Here is a 23,135-nt window from a genome sequence, read left to right on the forward strand (position 1 = left end):
TCATTGCTTCCCATTTGTCATTTGGTATGAAAAGGTTGAATTCACTTGTTGGTTGATTATTTGAATGATCGTTGAAGTCTTCTTCATCTTTGTACTCTTCATATTCCTCTCCTCCTCCTCCTTCTTCTTCTTCTCTTCTTCTTCTTCTTCTTCTTCTTCTTCTTCTTCTCCTCCTCCTTCTTCTTCTTCTTCTTTTTCTCCCTCTCCTTCTCCTTCTCCTACTTCTTTTTCTTCTACGTGTTTCCACCTTTCTGACTCCTGGTCATTCTTATTTTTAGGTGACATTGTATTTTCGCCTGTGACATGTACAGATGGTATCGAATTTCCATCATTATTGCTCTCACAAGACAACAAAAGTTGGAGAATATTATGTCTGTTTGCTAGAACAAACGTGTATAGTCCTTTAGCCGATAGTATAATATTTCCTTCCCGTTTTATTTCCTCCCAAACACTGTCTTTTGGGCTTCGTAGTGTACCTGCATTGAAAAGTCTGTCTCTGTTATCTAGAAGAATGTTTACAACCTTTTCTGGGTCATCACTCGGTTTCCTTCCTTTAGGCATGGTGACTTCCTGAAAAAATAATATTTTTCTAATACAATATGAAAAACAATATTTGGAGTGAATTGTTTGTTTTCAAGGTGTAACAAGCCATTGCTCCATATTTGGAACATTGTTTCAATAATAATGTTTCAATAATTGTTTAGAGAAGCAACCTTTAAAATTGGAGCTCACATTTGGAGTACATTTTCCAGTTTTCAGCTACCTATTTCTGCCAAATCCAGTGATGGGACAGAAGAATTTGCTCTCGCCTTTTTTATGTATAAAATTCTGAAAAAGTGAGATCATTCGGAAATCTCTAACTTATCTCTAATGAGTACTGAGTTATAATTTTTCAAAAATGAGTGAAATTTTAAGAAAAAATGAATTTTAGTTTTTGATCAACAATATCAGTAGTTTTGTGCTCTACAGTTTGAGACCTGGAAGAGCGCTCTATCTCATATGGATTTTCAGCTACACCTGACTACAATGCTCCTTGTATTGTGAAAAACACCTAATTTTTAACTTCAATCATCATCACCAACTACATTGTCCTCACATCGATATTTCGCACAATGATATAAGCTCATGAGACTATGTTATATACGAATCACCCGTTAAATGCACTTCATTTCAATATTTCCTAGTGGAGAGGCGCGCATAAGGACACCTCAAAGATCAAATTTTCAAACACTTATAACTTTAGACAAAATGCTTGGTTTTCATCGTACTACACTTCATTCTTCTCGGCTCATCAAGGCTGTTCAAAATCATGCACAATAGGTTAAATTTGGCCGAAAAATGGAAAATTTATTATTGAGTGTATAGGCTACTTACTTAGCCCATATATTCCAATATACAAAAAAGTGATTAATTTCTATATTCAAAGATGCATATCTTGTGAAATACTCAAGATAAAATTCCCAAATCTAGTTAGGATGTGGAAATGATCCCTCTCTTCCCGCTTCAATGAATAATTCTTTTGATTCCAATACCATTCGAATGAGTCAAACAATTTTTAAAAAGTCAATTTTTGAACTTTCTTTTTTTTGTTAACTTACTGTTCAATACTCAGTATTAATACAATTTGGTGGATTATTTACTGATCTAAGAAAATGTGGCCCCAATTCTAATATAGATTATCACTGAGAAACTGGAAAATGTTGGAAAAAATTATTCTCCTCATGAAAGGATAGTTGATCATATAGCTTTCATTAGTTACTGAAGAATGAAAGGATAATTTGCAATTTTTTGAATTTAGCTTAGATTCATCCTAAAATGGAATATGTTTTCGGAATAATAAATGCTGCATGACAAAGCACTTAGTATAATAGTACGGTAACTAAATTTTTGTATTTAATATCTCTGGTTTGAAGCACAACCAACTCAGAGCTTTATGGAAACTTTGCACAAATATTCTTCAACATGCTAGACGCGCACTAAGAACGGATTTTGAGATATTTTGCCTCTAAGGGTTCAAAGGATGAAAAAGGATCCTATTAAGTAAGGTTATGAACATGGTAAGGTGAGTGCCATATGGAAATGAGATAATTTATTTATTGCATGTGATATTCTAACATATGTTGTAATCATTGGAAATTAGAAAATAATATTCATGAAGAAATTAAAAAGAACATCTGTTCTATTATTGCTTTCTACTTGATTCCACTCAACCTCAATAATATTGTTCTGATAATTGATAAATATGTTTAATAATATTATTATTATTGATATAATAAAATTGTTGTTTAATAATTATTTTATCATTAATATAATAATAGTATTGTTTTGGTAATCAATAAATATTTTTATTTTCACAACTCTGTATAATTTATAATGGTGAATGTGAAACAGCTGCATCAAACAAATTATCTCAAAACATATGTTTAGAAAACCATAGTTTTGAACTTAGTTTTCCTGATGCAATGTTAAGCCTACACGTGATGTATTATTATTTGATACTGCTAAATAAACGTCTACAGTTTTATCAATGCTGTATCGGCAATATGAACGCATGCAAATAATATGTCTTAAATAAAGGTGTTGATATCTACATGATAATTATTCTCTACCATTTTCATTTAATTAAAATTTCAAAATATTCAACCTTGATAGAATGATTGACTCACTGTACAGTCAGTCGAAATTTTAATATTGAAATGAGGGGTATTTTGGCAAGCTGAAAAAAAAGTAAGGTCCTATGCACCTTTTTGATATTATTTCTTCAAATGAAAATGAGTTTTGTGGTTGTCAAAACTCCCCCTGAAAGAGAACTATTCATTTTATCCTATCTTTTAGTAAAATAACAATGATTTCTGCATTGAATAACATTTATCTTGCCAACAAGAATCGACTCTTTTTGAATTTAGATATGACCTACACTTTCGATTTATATAATTCTATTAATAAATTCATGAAAATTGAAGTATTTTTTTCAGTTAGTTGATGAAATTGATATCAATAGAGAAAATGATTATAATTTTATCAATAAGAATGGTTATTCATATTACAGTAGTCGGGGTCACTGCAATAAAAAATTTTTTATTCTGTACGATAGCTAATAATTTCATACGTATTGATTGTCCATAATGTATCCAGTGTCCATAATGGAAGTAATTGAACTACTCAAAATTAATGGCTTACTGGTCCCTCATAGATTTATAGTATTCCTGGTGATTGAGCCTGTCTTTTTCAGCGTTGCCTATTAATAATAATACTTAATTTACAACTAGCTTACCCAGCGAACTTCGTACCGCCAATGTATCTCATGTTACACTTGACTTTATTTGGTGAATCATGAAGTTTATCTGACAATCAACATGATCATTTACATCTCAATACGAACTTCCTATGTGCTTAGTCATGCAGCATTCATTATTCCGAATACATGATTCTTCTCAATCAATTGGAAGTAATATCTATCAGTAAAGTTTTCAATTAAAAAAAAGGGTTATATCAGTGTTTCAAAGAAAAATATTCAATGTTCTCATAGCTGTAGATTGTCGATATATGGTCCAGGAAATATGCGATGTACGATGAATAACAGAATTCCATATTGTTTCCATTTTAGGATGAATATAAGCTAAGCTAAATTCAAAAAATTGTAAATTATTCTTTCATTCTTCAGTAATTAATGAATGCATATGAACACTATACATATATACTATACAATATATTATATATCCGTATATATATAATATATATATATATATATATATATATATATATATATATATATATACACTCTCTTTCATTACGTAATAATTTTTTCAACATTTCCAGTTTCTCAATGATAGAGGAGTGATTTTTTGTATAAGTCTTCTAAGGAACCATTATCAACAGCTGGTACCAATCAACTACACTTCAACTCCAACTACCGTTTTAATACCAGTACACAATAATTTATCACAGGGTGATATGTTTATTACAGCTGGTAACTTTAGATGCTAAATCATATTATCACAATATGATCTTGAATCATGATCATCTTTTCGTTCTTCAGTAGCCGCTCGGCCGAAAATTTCGAAAACATATGTCTGTAAAATGGATTAATAAATAATTATTATTAGCCCCCCTAATGAATTTCTGTTCAGAAACCATCCCCAATATTCACACAACATATTCCAAAGTTTCATGCCGTTATGTCAAGTAGTTTTCAAGTCTACAGGGAACAAACATTCAAACAAACACATAAACAGACATTCATTTTTTTATAAATAGATTTCCATTCGGCTCAAACAAAAGCCTCTCTAAATGAAGGTAGAATGATAAGGATTCAGTTATGTTGTTTTAACATTTTTTCAAATCACTTTCAAAAAGTTCATGTAGTACCTACTATTGTGTTTGAGACACTTCTGGCGCTATCATAGTTTCACCACTATTCTGTCCACAGTCCTGTCTCTTGCAGTCGTTAACTATATCTATAATAATTATATAAAGTAAAGAGCTGGCTTATGCACGTACGGGATAGGAAAATTATGTTTGACGCATCATCACGTCTGAACTACTGGACTAATTAACTTGAAATTTTGCTTATAGACTCTTAATTAACCAAGGATGGTTATAGGCCTATTCTCAATTCTTAAAAATTTCATTACGTCAAGTTTTCATTTTGTCAAGTTTTAAAATAGATCCTTGCGAAGCACGGGTTCTTGCTAGTGTTGAATAAAATTATTCACCGAAACAATAATATTACACTTTAGGTTACAAATTCAAACGCTCTGGTGACTTATAACTCTTTTAGGTCTCGTCGAATTTAATTCTTGATTTAAAATTACATTATCATAACCTCCTACCTCAATAGGCTCATTATTATTATCATTTTCGCAACCGTTATTAATTTGGCTTCATTAGGTACAATTTCATTCGGTACCTACAGTTGAAGTTTCTTGATTAGTAGTATTCAGAACAATAATTTCATCTACAATAATTTCATTAGGTCTAACTTCTAATCATACTTTTGTCAACAATTTCATCTGAAATTACATTATCCAGAATCTAGATAACCTACAGGAGTAATTACAGGATTTATCATCTGGCCGGCATGCCTACGTCAAATTAACTTAACCCTTCATAAAATATTCAACTCAAAATAATGTATTATTTTTTCATGGTACGGCACTTGAACGTTGAAATTTAATGTCATTTCAGATCAACATGAATTCGGAGGAGTGTGTGCCGAATATATATGGTTTATACGGAATCACATTCTACAACGCAAATAAATATTATCCAAGAAAGAAGTAAGATACGTTTTTCAAGCTTCCTTAATTTGAATTTAGTTGCTTGTTTTGGCAATTCGTACTAACATAGGCTAAATTAGTTCATTTTTCCAACTAGATCTAACCTTGAGCATAGGAAGCAAATGAATAGGAAGCAAATTTCTAATGTCAAGGAGAATAAATGCATAGTTCTATTCCATTCCAAATGTGATTGTTGGAATACGGTACCTGTCGTCAAGCTGTCAAAAGTCATGCGAAATTCAAGGCTTTATAATAATGGCTCGACTCTGAAGCTACTTTCAGGAAAATTATTCTGCATATTTTATCCAAAATACTTGTTGATGATTATTATCATTTATTCGTTTTTCTAGGCTGCTTATACTCTGTCCAAATAGGCATGAGCTCTGAAAGATTAGGCAGACCCTCACACTACTCACACACACAAGCGCAGTATCCTTTTGTGTGTGTGAGTAAAGGGACGGTGTGTCTACCTGTATACTACGTAGTATACATAGTATATCAATGGCGCAGGTAGGCCGAGTGTGTGTGCTGGCGCGTGGGGGAGCGAGGGTCGGCTTAATCTTTCAGCGCTCATGACAGTCTGGACAGACTTTAAGTGAGCAGAGCTCCTGCAGCATGTAACACTCATGCTATTATGCACTCCTATGCTATTTTCAGTTTCTATAATCCCTACTACTGTATTGAAATATTGTAGCAATAATCTATTGTTAGGGACATCCTTTAATCAGTCTTTCATTCAAAGAATCAACTCACACTTACGCGACTCAGGTCGAGAAAAGACTTGACTCTAGTCGAGAGCATGTGTTTCCAAATGGTGACACTCAGACCAGTCGATTCTAGTCTCCGCGACATCTCCATTTGAACATGCTCTCGACTAGAGTCGTGTCTCTTCTCGACCTCAGTCGCGTAAGTGTGAGTTGAGCCAAAGTTTCTGTGAGAGATTTTACGTCCAAACTTTTCAAAGATGTGGTGGATAGTCTATCTGTTATAAAGTCACATGCCGGAGAAGTAAGGTCCTCTCTCATAATACGCTGCTCGTGTCTAGGAATAGTTATTTGTGCAACTAGTGTGCAAAGTGACAGTTTGCTGCACCAAAAGAAACGTTTATGCCCGAGCCATAGGCGAGGGCGGAATGGTTTCTTGAGTGCAGCAGAGGAACTTTGCACACGTATTCCACATTTAATTTTTCCTACAGTTACCATTGAATATGAAAAGTGGGTAATTATGGATAAAATGATGGCTGAAATCCATCAAATGTTTGTGTGTGTGATGCTGTTATTAATAACAACCTTAATTCATTTAAAAATTAATAATCCAATTGAAGTTGAAAATCTCAGCCAAAGTTCTCATCTTTATTCATTCAAGAACCAGAAAAAATACAGATAAAACAAAAAAATCGCATTCAAAATACACGCCACAGCTGTTGGGATGACTGCAGAATGGCTGAACTGACAAGTGCGCAACCTAGCGGGGAGAATTGTACCTAACTTCGTTTCATCCAACTAAAAACAGTATTCAGATATTTAGACATGGTTAACTTACTAATTACCAAAAAATAATATAAGTAAACTAAAAATATTTATAAAATAACATAGACAACAGAAAATATTTTATTGTAGTATATTCTAATGTTATTTTATTAATTTTTTTGACATGGATTTTTCGAACGGTAATTATTTAACCTGAAAATTCGAATTTCATAATGTGTGTTTGCTACATTTCTCATTGCTTATAGCTGAAATAATTATTACTGTCAATAGAAAATGAACATTATTTATTATTAAATGATGATAAGTTATTATTTAATTATGATTTAGTTGAAAATTATTCTTGTTTTGGATTTCTAGATTGGGATCTTATCATAAATGTAGGGTAGCCATTGAAATTATTCTTATCTAAATCTACCACAGTCATTGTTACCAACATAATTTTCGTTTTCATGCACTAATCCTCCATAACCCACCAACTATTTTGTGTTGCCATGTTGAAAATCTGGAGTGCAGGAAAAATTTTACCCGCACTAGAGCGGAAAAGTGATTCTTTGCGTTCTGTAATCAGTGCAGGAATGGCCACTTTTCAAGGTAACTGTAGGAAAAATACATTACTACACTTAAATATAAGGAAAATAAAAATCTCAGTACCCTTTTTTTGAAATATTTTATCACTACACGTTTCGGACATTTATGCCATTTGCCAAGTGATATGAAGTAAATAAATTTAATACTACTGGAAGATTCTTTTTTGATAATATGTTAGTGTATTCATATGTTTTTATAAACTAGGACTGTAAATTTTGGGTTTAAATTTGCATGATTCTATCAAAAATGGGGTTATTGGTGTCTAATTGGATTAAGTTATTATTTTATCTCTGTTAATTTGCAGCTTTATAAATATGGAATTCTTCTTTGACATTCAGTTTTTGACTTTTATTACCATAATTAAGTATTTTCATATTGGAATTTATATTTGTAAAATTATGGCTTGAATCTATCAAGAGTTCAGCAAATGCCGACTTTTGTGTATAATTTTTAGATTTTAGTGCTTGGATATGTTCTCGAAACCTGATATGGAAATTTCTACCGTTTGCCCGATATACAATTTGTTGCAATCACTACATTTAAGTTCATAGATTCCAGATTTTTTAAACTTATCTTGCTGTACATTTAAATTTGATTTCTTTTTTATCAGTTCGAATGCATTATTTGTTGTCCTATAACCTAGAATGAAATTATTTTTTGTAAAGGTTTTTCTTATAGCTTTATTAAATATTGTGTATATGGAACACAAATATATTCTTTATTTCCTACATTTCCTTGATTTTTTTGCTGAACACTTGATAGGTTCAGGCCATAATTTTACAAATATAAATTCCAATATGAAAATACTCAATTATGGTAATAAAAGTCAAAAACTGAATGTCAAAGAAGAATTCTATATTTATAAAGCTGCAAAATTAAACAGAGATAAAATAATAAACTAATCCAATTAGACACCAATAACCCCATTTTTGATAGAATCATGCAAATTTAACCCAAAATTTACAGTCCTAGTTCATAAAAACATATGAATACACTAACATAATGATCAAAAAAAGAATCTTCCAGTAGTATTAAATTTATTTACTTCATATCACTTGAAAATGGCATAAATGTCCGAAACATGTAGTGATAAAATATTTCAAAAAAAAGTGTACTGAAACTTTTATTTTCTTTATATTTATATTACAAGTAGCCCTATACAGAAAAGAGATTACTACACTTGTTGAAAAATGATTGTTCTCATATTCTAATCAATGCTCTTGCTAATTGCTTGCTAACCGAATATGGAGAATGAATTATCTCCAATATACACCAAACATGAAAACATGGAGGTAGAAATTGTTTGATTTTTTTGGTTTTGGATTGACAGCATAAAGCCAACATCCATTGTGAAATTCACTTCATACTGTCAGTAGCTCTCCTTACAATGGTTCGATTGTACCAATACTAGTGGATCAATATTGAAGATTCAAGATTTCTTAATTGCATGCAGAAAACATTTTTACAAATGCATAGCATCATCGTAAATACAATGTTTTTACAGCATCGATCAGTCACTAGTATTCATTAGCGCCAAACCAATCTGCTCCCTTTGTCGATTTTGTAACGGTTATGTTTTATGTTTAGTAATAGTGAAATCATGTGTAAAAGTCCATATTTGCAACTGCACACTTAATTCACAAGAACAACTTATTATAAGCTTAATTTAAGGTTAATTTGCTGGGTTGGTTTAAAGTGATGGGAATGTTTTTCATTATCTTCAACCTTTATCAATTTCGTTAAATTTTTCTCATTTTTTCTTACAGATTATTAAAAATTCTTCCAATTAATGACGTAAGGATGTCTGTCTGTGTCAAAGACAATAATTTAGAGTTATTGTGAATTTCGTGGCCAAAGAAAATTCTATATATTAGCTTGAAATTTATACCCAGAGCTCAACACTGTGTTTGCTCATGAGTAAGTCATCATACAAATTTTCTTAGCATATTTTCTCTTAGAATGTATCAATTATTTTCTTAGAGTAGTCTCCACTCCAAACTGTCTGTATTTCATGTAAATTATCGTCAGTGAATCGTCATTCAAACAATGATGGCAGTTTCAGGTGAATCTCACAGATTATAGTAAGGTTGATGTTTTAATGACAGTGTAAAAAGATAAGAAAACAGCCGATTCTCTGCTTTGCCACTGTCTTTTATAAAATAAAGCTGATACCGGTGATCTGTTGAAATATTCTGGTTAAAATAATCTCTATACTTAAAGGCTACTTAAAAGGCTAAGCCCAGACAGACTGAAATCACACCACAGCCCAAACTACTGAGCCTAAAAACTTGAAATTTTGCACGATTGTTTATGGTAGCCTGAAAACATCCACTAAGAAAGGATTTTCAGAAATTTGCCCCCCTGAGGGAGCTGGGCCCCCCCCAAAATTTTTACTTTTTAACCGCTCATTGCACAGCAAAGTCATGAGGAACTTTTTTGTTCAGCTACGAAAAAAAATAGATCTATGCAGAAAAATTCGATCAGGAGCACAGGGGGGTCCAGGAGAGGGAATTTTTCGAAAATTTTGATGTAAAATCACACTACAGCTCAAACTAATTGTCCTACAGACTTGAAACTTAGCACAAATATTCTTCAAACATACTAGACGCGCACTAAGAACGGATTTTGAGATATTTTGCCTCTAAGGGTTTCAAAGGATGAAAAAGGATCCTATCAAGTAAGGTTATGAACATGGTAAGGTGAGTGCCATATGGAAATGAGATAATTTATTTATTGACATGTGATATTCTAACATATGTTGTAATCATTGGAAATAACAAAATAATATGATAGAAATTCAAAAAAAGAACATCTGTTCTATTATTGCTTTCTACTTGATTCCACTCACCTCAATAATATTGTTCTGATAATTGATAAATATGTTTAATAATATTATTATTATTGATATAATAAAAGTATTGTTTTAATAATTAATTATTATCATTAATATAATAATAGTATTGTTTTGGTAATCAATAAATATTTTTATTTTCACAAACTCTGTATAATTATAATGGTGAATGTGAAACAGCTGCATCAAAGAAATTATCTCAGAAACATATGTTTAGGAAAACCATCGTTTTGAACTTCGTTTTCCTGATACAAAATGTATAAGCCTACACGTGGCATGTGGGTATTATTAATTTTTCAGCTAGAACAGTTTTTTGAGACTGCTAAATAAACGTCTACAGTTTTATCAATGCTGTATCGGCAATATGAAAACGCATGCAGTTAATATGTCTTTAAATAAAGGTGTTGATATCTACATGATAGTATTCTCTACATTTTTATTTAATTAAAATTTAAAAATTATTCAAGCCTTGATAGAATGATTGACTCACTGTACAGTCAGTCGAAAATTTTAATATTGAAATGAGGGGTATTTTGGCAAGCTGAACAAAAAAGTAAGGTCCTATGCACCTTTTTGATATTATTTCTTCAAATGAAAAATGAGTTTTGTGGGTTGTCAAAACTCCACCTGAAAGATAAATTTATCCTATCTTTTAGTAAAATAAAAATGATTTCTGCTTTGAATAACATCTATCTTGCCAACAAGAATCGAACTCTTTGTGAATTTAGATATGACCTACACTTTAGATTTATATAATTCTATTAATAAATTCATGGAAATTGTAGAACTTTTTACAGTTAGTTGATGAAATTGATCATCAATAGAGAAAATGATTATAATTTTATCAATACAGAATTAGTTGAATGAATTGTCTATGTACTGAGTTCTTGGTCAACAATAATATTGGTATTTATCCAATCATTATTTTTTTCAGAAGCTATTTCATTTGAATTAGGAAATATTTATAAGCTCCTATCAATTTATCAATCGTAACAATGAATTCTTCAAAACATGAATTAATCAAATAAAGAATTCCAGATATTTATAATATAATTTATTATCATATTCTTATAATATAATTTATTATCATATTCGTAATCAATTCCATGCAATTATGAAAACTGGGGAAATAGAGAAACAAGAATATTCTATTTAGCCTACCTTGTTTAAGAAAAAGAAGGTCTGTTGAGAATACCCCAATTGGGATTGAAGATGCTGCAAGTGACTAGTTGTGTGCTTCAAAGCAGGTCCTGTATTAATTTTTTCATCAACAGGTGAATAGGAAAGGTCATTTTCCATTGAATGGATGTCCCAGACGGAGTGTCCAGTTCTGAAGATGAAAAGGAAAACCGATTTCATCAACATACATTCTGTGGAATGTTCGATTTAATGACAGCTATTTGTGATGATCTTTATAATACTAATAATAATAATAAAAATATAATAGTAAAAAAAGTAAATTCGTATGGGTTTTGTTGGTGGGGAGTTCCTTGCGGAAGGTCCCACCGTCTGAATATATAACTTGAGCCGTCAATGGGCCTTACAACTGTCGTCATACTTCAGCCGGGACCGACAATTAACGTCCCCATACGATAACACGGGAAATATAATATTTAATAATAATATTATAATTACTATCATTGATTTTAAATAAAAATAATAATAATTAATAAGTGTATCCGGTGATGTCTCCAACCTGAGAGTTCAACCCCTGTTAAAATTTAATTAGTGTAGACATTTTTGAAATCACTGTATCTTGAAAACTACTGGAAGTAAATGGGTGGGATGTGTCTGAAATTGCAGAGAACATAATTTCACCAATGGGGATTTTGAAAAAGAATGTAAGTCAATGTTAAGTTACGAGCTATATAAAAGACGAAATTACTAATTCTATTTTTTTAAATTATTATACTGTTTCAAGTAATATACAGTTGAATCACGAACAATCAAGACTGCTCTTGGTTGGGTGACTGGCACAAATAGGCAAGGTGGAAACTACCCATATGTTTATTAGTCTCCCGACCGATAAAAAGCTATTAATACGACTTTTCAAAAAACTTGAGTACTACTGTATAAGCATAACAGAGTTGGAGTTGGTTTAAATCTCTTGGAAATTTCGTCAAAAAATGTAGCCTACGTTAGAATATTTTATGGGTAATATTTAAAAAGTAGCAATATACTGAAGATCTCTGTAAATCAACATTTCAAACTAAGAATAGCTTTTTCTAAAACACATTTTATTACTAGTGTGGCTTTATTATCATATAAATTTTTAATTAATAAGGCTCTAATCTAACAACGTCTCAGGAAATCATAAGAATGACAATTCTATTCATTTTGAAATTCTGAATATATATATATATATATATTTTTTTTTCTTTGGGGCTACTTTTTAATATAAAAAAATATAAATCTGAGTACCCTTTTAAATTATTTCGTCATAGGTATTTATTCATTTTTCAATCACTTGAAAATGACATTAGTAGCCGTAACATGCTGTGACGAAATAATTTAAAAGGGGTACTCAGATTTATTTATAAAATAAATATAATATGACACAAAGTACTTTAGTACGAGACTCACCTTGAATCCAGTTCGGTAGTATTCTTCTAGAAGGAACATTTTTGCTCCTCAATCTGTCCTTGCGCTCTATGACTTGAATGGTCCAATATCCAAACACTTGCTGCTGGTCCGACAGTGCGACAGTAAGTAGTCAAGACTCACTGATCCAAAATCAGACTGTGAATGATAAATGACGCATTAGTGATATTCGGAAAAATATTATATATTGATGATGTACGTATTAGTTACAGTACATACCATTTTTATTGACCAAGCTTTAACGTAGGTCTCTGATTTCAAGCGACCTATGTATATAGAATTTTCCACATTTTTAGCCATGCTTCCTCTAGCTTAACAACATTTACAATTCAGCACCTTCCACCAGACCCATTGCACATACCCTGAATCAATTTCTTTTGGGTGTGTGCAGTGTGCTTGGATGACCTCGCTGAAGGTCAACTGTTCTCTGAACTACTAGTACTTATTATAAGTATTAAATATGTAAGAGCTTATAATTGCTATTACTGTATCTGTAAAGCCATTTCATATCTTTGTGATATGAATCCAGTGCCGAATTTAAATACAGTCAAAATAGGTGCGCTCCCAGGGGCCCGCATCACAAAAAATATTTAAATTTCAATGTAGTCTTGTTACTTTTTGACTAAATATTTCGATATGTCCTTGAAAAAGTACAGTTTAACAATTGTACTTCAATAACCCACTATTGCTTATGTTTCTAAATTATAGATACACATCACAATAATATTTCCTTACTGTAACAGAATCTATTCAGGAATGTACCGTATATATATTGCTACGAAAATACTGAAATGTACATTTCCAATCGAATTGCTATTTGAAAATCCATTGGTGAAGTTAAAAGGGTATCTTATAGCATCAGTATTAAATGATGCGATCAACCTAGTTGTTTTCCAAGTTTATATGTTGTTATATTCAAATTCAAATATATCATGAAAAAAAACTGCTTACGAATGACAAAAACAAACAATATTTTTGTACACCTATGTTCTCGTCGATTCAAATATATCGTTGTTTTAAATACATGAAAAATAAAATTAAAACTATTTTAAATACCTATAATGTAACTTTTTCATCTAGTAAATTTCTAAAAGTATCACTTCTATTTTATTTCAAAATATAGGGTTTTTATTTTTCCGAATACATCTATTTTTTATAAGCCGAAGTAGCCTACTTATTAGTAGTAAAGTTTTTTTATTTTAAAATAAAATAAAAATAATTTTTATTCCTGCTGAATGAATATCGCTTATAGGGAATGGTTATAATAACAGTAAAATCACTTCCCTTATATGGGCTACTTTATTCAAAATAATAAAAACAATATAAAAACCTGTAGTACCCTTTTATTAAAAACTTTAAAATATTTCAACGACTAGTTTCGACAATTGATCATTTTCAAGTTAAAATACATTTTAATTAATTTAAGTTTCATTTTAACTTGAAAATGACCTATAGTCGAAACTAGTCGTTGAAATATTTGAAAGTTTTTAGTAAAAGGGTACTAAGAGTTTTTTTATTGTTTTAATTAGTCTAATAACAGTATTTATTAGAATGAATAGTTCAAATTCAATGAAATTATCTGAAAATGTGATCAAAATAAGCTCTATACCTCTTCCACGAAGTAGCAACGCGGATGTTTACAGCTCACTCGGGATCAAGATATGCAGAGAGAATGAGAGAGACAGAGAGACAGTAGAGCGACAGCGTCGAATGTACGAAAATGCAAATAGGCCTTGCAGCTTGTCAACAGAAGAGTGCAATTTCTCGGAAAATGGATACTCCAGGGCAGTATAGCGTCTGCCGTATGAATCTGTGAATCGTGAGGTAGAAGCGTCACATTTTCACATAAACATAATTAAAGTGAAGAATAGTTAGAATACATAGTTGGAGATTATATTAGCGCATCAAAATATATAGGATAGTTACATCATCCGAAATAGATAGAACTAAACAGCAATATTATTGAGTTATCTGGTAGCCTGGACCCCCTTTGAAAATATCCAGTATGGTCAAATCTGAAAAGTCTAGACTTCTCGATTTGAACTTCTTCATTTGAATATAGTCTTCATAACAGAAAAGGAAAACATCCCAGTCAGCACACAAAGTGAAAATCACGTTTATTTAACATGCGAAAGAAGTGTAAAGGTGAAAATTTAAAATTGAACGGTCTTTTTGACATAAAAAGTGAATATATGTCAAAAACTTGTGAAATTGATAACGTGAAATTCACTTAGAAAAGGTGAAAGTGAAAAAATAGTAAACTTATATTGATAACGTGAAATTATTGTCAAAAAATGATGAAATCTGAATAATGATTTACACCATTTTTTTCATATAAAAAATAAGATGTGATTTGTATTATATAAGATATATAAAGAAATACAGTCATATTTTATATATATATATATCCATATTGCAATGGATAATATTCTATCATAGTTATTTGTTTATTAATTCAATTTAATTTTAAAACCACTCATTTCGTAATTTAATATAAGTTTATATCAATAAAATGTAAGCTCACCATCAAATTAAAAACTGAAAATAAAAGTTGAAAATATTCTTGATACTTGAAAAAAATTATAATATTTTTGTTTGGTGAATTATCAAAAATGTGTTAACTTGAAAATTTTATCATAAGTCATAGAATCAGCGCAAAACACCAATATCTCGAAAACAATGCTTGTGACATTGATTTTTCATAGAAAAAAACATGCTTGGATTTCAATTACACATCTGTTTCAGTGCTCAAAACGTGATTTTTTGAGAAAAAAAATTGTACTTGAAAATTTTTCCAAGTCGTATAATCAGCGCAAAATGCTAATAGATCGTAAACGTGCGTGTGTCATTAATTTTTCATAGAAAGAAGAATGCTTGGATTTCAATTCCACATCAGTTTCAGTGTATTCCAGTCAATATAGTCATAGAAGGGGGTGTGCTTGCAATTTATATTGTAGTTCTGATTTTTTAATATATTATTTAGGTACATAAGAGAAGTCCAGAACCAATTTCTTCATACAAAATTTTCTTGTGCTAGATACAGAATGGCCCAAAAAGGTCGTATTTTCGGCTCATTTCCAGTTTTCATCTATTTCTGGCAAATCTCGTAATCGGACAGAAAAATTTGCTCTCGTCTTTTTTCTAGATTATAAAATTATGTACCCAGATAATATATCAAAAAATCTGAACTACAATATAAATTGCAGGCACCAATGAATATAGTGACTGGACTAGTGATATTTCGAGGAAAAAAATTTCAACATTTCTACCGTCCTGCTACAAAAGCGCTAGCAAGATTTTTGGCCCTGGATGGAATATGAAAAATGAATAAAAAATCAGGATAGCTGTCCTTTTCCATGAAATTTTAGATAATGATGTAATATACAAATAATACGTGGATTTCGTAATTAATATATGATCAACTTTCCGGTTTCTGGCAGTAAAAAATGTACATGGAGCTATAAATTTATTCACTATGAATATGAATAATTATAAATATATTAATTACTATATAATCTATAAATACATATCCAGTAATCGTTCCTATTTTTGCAGGGCAGATTGTACAGCAGGCTAAATGTATCTCATATATTTATATAGGTTTATTATCATTTTTATTTTTCTATTTACTATATTTTGTATGCTTTTCTCAATAGGCACAATATTGCCTGCTCTATTTGCTAAAATTGTTCATATTTTAATATTTTTTCAATTGACAAAGTATTTAATATTGTAAAAAAGCCCTACCTTTACAATATCAAGTTATAGAGTAGGAGCAACTTTAGAAGTAAGATCATAGCAATCCATGTCATGCATAAATAATAAAAAATGAATATTATAAACAAATTATAAATAATTTTCTTTCATATACTTTTAGTTCATGTTCAGTATATGAACCAGTAAAAAAATTGAATCAGGAGAAAAACGAAAACAGATCTTCAACATTGAAATCAAATTTATTTCTTTAACATACACATAATAATAATACAAGTAGGCTACATACTAATTTTCAAACAAAAGAAGTAGAGAAAAATACTCAATCTTGATAGAAACATGAAATAATTATCCTCTACTTAAATAGCATAGGCATTGCCAGAAAAAGCGCAGTTTGTGAGTATTAATAGCATTTAAATACAAGATGAATACAAGCGATATTTCTGATATAATCCAACCGACATTTTTTTAAAACTATTCTTGCTATTTCTAAATGAGTTGGAGAATGCTGTCTCACGTGTGTCAGAATTTCTGATTAGTTGTGATTTCTTATCAAACAAAAAGTAATCATTGGGTGTGAATATAATTTCTACAATTTTAAAATTTTCCAACTAATCCGTAACGTACGGTACTTTATTTTTGTTTTTCATTACAATAATTACCAACTCATGCCATGCTCAGACTCTGTGTCTTATGAAATTTTTATGTTATGCTATTGAACTTATGATTAGTAGGCTATATTGCTTTTGTATAACATGTCATGCAGATTTTTGTTTTGATGACTTTTCTGATGACTGCCAATAGTGCTTAATAATTAAGATTACTTATAGTTGTTATGATTTTCTCAAATATTCTTTATGCAAATTGATAAAAACATGAATATATTCGCGGAGGAAGCGAACTAAGGTTGCCACCCGTACTATATAATAAAGTATTGTACTTTATTTGGAGGTCTTGTACTTAATACTTTGTAAGCAAGATAAAGTACGCAAAAATACCTTATTGTTCTCAATAAAGTACTATATAATAAAGTACGAGGAAATCAAAACAGTTTGGGTTAGTAGAGTGGCGGAGACTGTCAGATTGAAAATAAATATTAGCTACATTTTTCAGTGCATGTGATGCTGATGAGTTCAATAATTTTTATAAGTGATTTCATATTTACTCTCTATCCCTGCATTTCAGCATTTGTGTAAAGGATTTTTTCGGTGATGAATAATAAGTGAAGAGATGAGAGGAGCAAAGCATCTTTGAATCTCATAAGATATGACGAAGTGAAGATTTATTTCAATTTGAATGTTGATTGCAAAGATGCTTTGCAACTCTTCACCAGTAACAATTATTTATTGATGATTGCCAAAGCAATAAGAAATATATTTTCAAGAATAACTAATTGATTTTTTATTAAATTTAAAATTCATTGTACTCATTTTGTATCCCATTATAATACTCATGTATTGTATTTTGAATATCCATTTAAAATTAATTTATTTGCATGGGCTACTTATAGAAGTTATCAAAAACATAATAAAGCACCCTTTATTATTTTTTCCAGGAGCACATTCAAGCTCTAAAATCAAAAAAAATACTACTCAATAATCAGCCTTGTGGAGCACTAGATAGAAGAAAACCATGAATATGTTGATATGAATGCTAATATGAAGATTTAAAACGTTAGAAGCAAAAGCAGTAAATTGAATTAATGTAAAAGAAGATTCCATATCTACACTACAGCAAAATAATATAGTATAATAAACTAATAACTATTATTCAATTCGATTTAGATAATCCCATTTTTGATGAAATCATGCAAACCTAGAAATATAACATAATATGGTCTTATATGTACATGAATTCGTCAATACTTTTTTATTTATTTATTCATTTTTCATTTGAACTTGAAAATGGCTAAAATAAGCTGGAACCGGTCGTTCATTAAAATATTTCATATAAATAAAGGGTGTTTTATGCTTTTAATAAATCATTTAAAATTGTATTTTGAGAAGTACACATAGCTTTGGCCAGAGGGGTGCAATTTTTTGCATTAAATTTCTTAATCTTGTATACCTCAAATTATTTTGCAATACAGTAGCCTAGAGTTGATTAATTGTTGAAGAGTAACAATATTATGCATTTTTTCAAGACATACCTATTATAACTTACATTTTGAATTTACAAGACCAACTCCAAAACTGTTTGGATTGAATAAAATAAATTATATGTTTTTTTCATGATACTATATTAAACAATTCTTCAGTATGAGCGTGTGCTTTGTAACAAATGAAATTAATTTATTTATGATTATTTTTCGTAATCAATAACTTTCCAAGCTATCATGTTCTTATTTGAATAAATCGAATTATTCTATCATTAGTCATTATTACTAATAGAATAATTATAATGGATTCTAATAGTAATCAGTGATATTCATGTCAATAACGTGTATTCTTGTGAGTATATAAGAATGCCATAAAGAAATATGCTGACTGCTAAACATAGGCATTGCCAGAAAAAGCGCAGTTTGTGAGTATTAATAGCAATTTAAATACAAGATGAATACAAGCGATATTTCTGATATCATCCAACCGACATTTTTTTAAAACTATTCTTGCTATTTCTAAATGAATTGGAGAATGCTGTCTCACGTGTGTTAGAATTTCTGATTAGTTGTGATTTTTTATTAAACAAAAAGTAATCATTGGGTGTGAATATAATTTTCTACAATTTTAAAATTTTCCAACTAATCCGTAACGTACGGTACTTTATTTTTGTTTTTTATTACAATAAATTACCAACTCATGCCCATGCTCAGACTCTGTGTCTAATGAAATTTTTATGTTATGCTATTGAACTTATGATTAGTAGGCTATATTGCTTTTGTATAACAATGTCATGCAGATTTTTGTTTTGATGGCTTTTCTGATGACTGCCAATAGTGCTTAATAATTAAGATTACTTATAGTTGTTATGATTTTCTCAAATATTCTTTATGCAAATTGATAAAAACATGAATATATTCGCGGAGGAAGCGAACTAAGGTTGCCACCCGTACTATATAATAAAGTATTGTACTTTATTTGGAGGTCTTGTACTTAATACTTTGTAAGCAAGATAAAGTACGCAAAAATACCTTATTGTTCTCAATAAAGTACTATATAATAAAGTACGAGGAAATCAAAACAGTTTGGGTTAGTAGAGTGGCGGAGACTGTCAGATTGAAAATAAATATTAGCTGCATTTTTTCAGTGCATGTGATGCTGATGAGTTCAATAATTTTTATAAAGTGATTTCATATTTACTCTCTATCCCTGCATTTCAGCATTTGTGTAAAGGATTTTTTCGGTGATGAATAATAAGTGAAGAGATGAGAGGAGCAAAGCATCTTTGAATCTCATAAGATATGACGAAGTGAAGATTTATTTCAATTTGAATGTTTTGCAACTCTTCACCAGTAACAATTATTTATTGATGATTGCCAAAAGCAATAAGAAATATATTTTCAAGAATAACTAATTGATTTTTTATTAAATTTAAAATTCATTGTACTCATTTTGTATCCCATTATAATACTCATGTATTGTATTTTAAATATCTATTTAAAATTAATTTATTTGCATGGGCTACTTATAGAAGTTATCAAAAAAATAATAAAGCACCCTTTATTATTTTTTTCCAGGAGCACATTCAAGCTCTGAAATCAAAAAAATACTACTCAATAATCAGCCTTGTGGAGCACTAGATAGAAGAAAACCATGAATATGTTGATATGAATGCTAATATGAAGATTTAAAACGTTAGAAGCAAAAGCAGTAAATTGAATTAATGTAAAAGAAGATTCCATATCTACACTACAGCAAAATAATATAGTAAAATAAACTAATAACTATTATTCAATTCGATTTAGATAATCCCATTTTTGATGAAATCATGCAAACCTAGAAATATAACATAATATGGAGGATAGTCTTATATGTACATGAATTCGTCAATACTTTTTTATTTATTTATTCATTTTTCATTTGAACTTGAAAATGGCTAAAATAAGCTGGAACCGGTCGTTCATTAAAAATATTTCATATAAATAAAGGGTGTTTTATGCTTTTAATAAATCATTTAAAATTGTATTTTGAGAAGTACACATAGCTTTGGCCAGAGGGGTGCAATTTTTTTGCATTAAATTTCTTAATCTTGTATACCTCAAATTATTTTGCATTACAGTAGCCTAGAGTTGATTAAATTGTTGAAGAGTAACAATATTATGCATTTTTTCAAGACATACCTATTCAAACTATATTCAACCTATTATAACTTACATTTTGAATTTACAAGACCAACTCCAAAACTGTTTGGATTGAATAGAATAAATTATATGTTTTTTTCATGATACTATATTAAACTATTCTTGCTATTTCTAAATGAGTTGGAGAATGCTGTCTCACGTGTGTTAGAATTTCTGATTAGTTGTGATTTTTTATTAAACAAAAAGTAATCATTGGGTGTGAATATAATTTTCTACAATTTTAAAATTTTCCAACTAATCCGTAACGTACGGTACTTTATTTTTGTTTTTCATTACAATAAATTACCAACTCATGCCCATGCTCAGACTCTGTGTCTTATGAAATTTTTATGTTATGCTATTGAACTTATGATTAGTAGGCTATATTGCTTTTGTATAACAATGTCATGCAGATTTTTGTTTTGATGACTTTTCTGATGACTGCCAATAGTGCTTAATAATTAAGATTACTTATAGTTGTTATGATTTTCTCAAATATTCTTTATGCAAATTGATAAAAACATGAATATATTCGCGGAGGAAGCGAACTAAGGTTGCCACCCGTACTATATAATAAAGTATTGTACTTTATTTGGAGGTCTTGTACTTAATACTTTGTAAGCAAGATAAAGTACGCAAAAATACCTTATTGTTCTCAATAAAGTACTATATAATAAAGTACGAGGAAATCAAAACAGTTTGGGTTAGTAGAGTGGCGGAGACTGTCAGATTGAAAATAAATATTAGCTGCATTTTTTCAGTGCATGTGATGCTGATGAGTTCAATAATTTTTATAAAGTGATTTCATATTTACTCTCTATCCCTGCATTTCAGCATTTGTGTAAAGGATTTTTTTCGGTGATGAATAATAAGTGAAGAGATGAGAGGAGCAAAGCATCTTTGAATCTCATAAGATATGACGAAGTGAAGATTTATTTCAATTTGAATGTTTTGCAACTCTTCACCAGTAACAATTATTTATTGATGATTGCCAAAAGCAATAAGAAATATATTTTCAAGAATAACTAATTGATTTTTTATTAAATTTAAAATTCATTGTACTCATTTTGTATCCCATTATAATACTCATGTATTGTATTTTGAATATCCATTTAAAATTAATTTATTTGCATGGGCTACTTATAGAAGTTATCAAAAAAATAATAAAGCACCCTTTATTATTTTTTCCAGGAGCACATTCAAGCTCTGAAATCAAAAAAATACTACTCAATAATCAGCCTTGTGGAGCACTAGATAGAAGAAAACCATGAATATGTTGATATGAATGCTAATATGAAGATTTAAAACGTTAGAAGCAAAAGCAGTAAATTGAATTAATGTAAAAGAAGATTCCATATCTACACTACAGCAAAATAATATAGTAAAATAAACTAATAACTATTATTCAATTCGATTTAGATAATCCCATTTTTGATGAAATCATGCAAACCTAGAAATATAACATAATATGGAGGATAGTCTTATATGTACATGAATTCGTCAATACTTTTTTATTTATTTATTCATTTTTCATTTGAACTTGAAAATGGCTAAAATAAGCTGGAACCGGTCGTTCATTAAAAATATTTCATATAAATAAAGGGTGTTTTATGCTTTTAATAAATCATTTAAAATTGTATTTTGAGAAGTACACATAGCTTTGGCCAGAGGGGTGCAATTTTTTTGCATTAAATTTCTTAATCTTGTATACCTCAAATTATTTTGCATTACAGTAGCCTAGAGTTGATTAAATTGTTGAAGAGTAACAATATTATGCATTTTTTCAAGACATACCTATTCATATATCATATTATAACTTATAACGGGTTGTAGGTATCAGGTCCCTTGCCGTCCCCAGGAAAGAATCAGAAAATGTGATGCAAATCTATGAAACAAGTCTTCAGCTATCATGTGGTACCACCTTCGTAGTTTGAGCTCAACAATTACGTTGTCAGCAGAGGGGGAAAGGCTTTAGGACACCAGGTCCCTTGCCGCCCCCTGGGAAGAATTATTTCAGGAAATGTGATTAAATGTCATGCATTTACATTATATTCTTTTACAATAATCAATATGTACTTTTTGTGTAGTTGAGAAGTTGATATTGTGGTAATTATTCATATTGAATGAAGAAAACTAAGAAATTGTCAAAAAATAAATCAGTGGTTTTTTGACAATTTCTCAGTCTTCTTCATTCAATCAATATGTAGATTACTTATTCGATTTTCCATTCAGTAGTGTCTCAATCGAATTGAATATCGCTTGATTGTAATCAATACTCATCTACCCCGCTTTCTCAATCTAATTCAAAAGTGAAGTGAATACTTCCTCCCAAA

General features: G+C 30.0%; 1 protein-coding gene across 1 annotated transcript; it reads right to left on the bottom strand.

Annotated features, from left to right (window-relative positions):
• Window positions 1–13,084, bottom strand: LOC120349610 (troponin T, skeletal muscle-like). Its single transcript, XM_039420049.1, has 3 exons — window positions 12,792–13,084; window positions 11,370–11,538; window positions 1–570 (listed from the first exon to the last, which is right to left on the bottom strand). Exons 2-3 carry the CDS (start codon window positions 11,505–11,507, stop codon window positions 1–3), a joined length of 708 nt encoding a protein of 235 aa, XP_039275983.1. The 5' UTR covers window positions 11,508–11,538; window positions 12,792–13,084.
• Window positions 13,085–23,135: the final 10,051 nt, after the last annotated feature.

This window comes from Nilaparvata lugens, chromosome 2 (assembly GCF_014356525.2).
Source record: "Nilaparvata lugens isolate BPH chromosome 2, ASM1435652v1, whole genome shotgun sequence".
Classification (NCBI taxonomy): domain Eukaryota; kingdom Metazoa; phylum Arthropoda; class Insecta; order Hemiptera; family Delphacidae; genus Nilaparvata; species Nilaparvata lugens.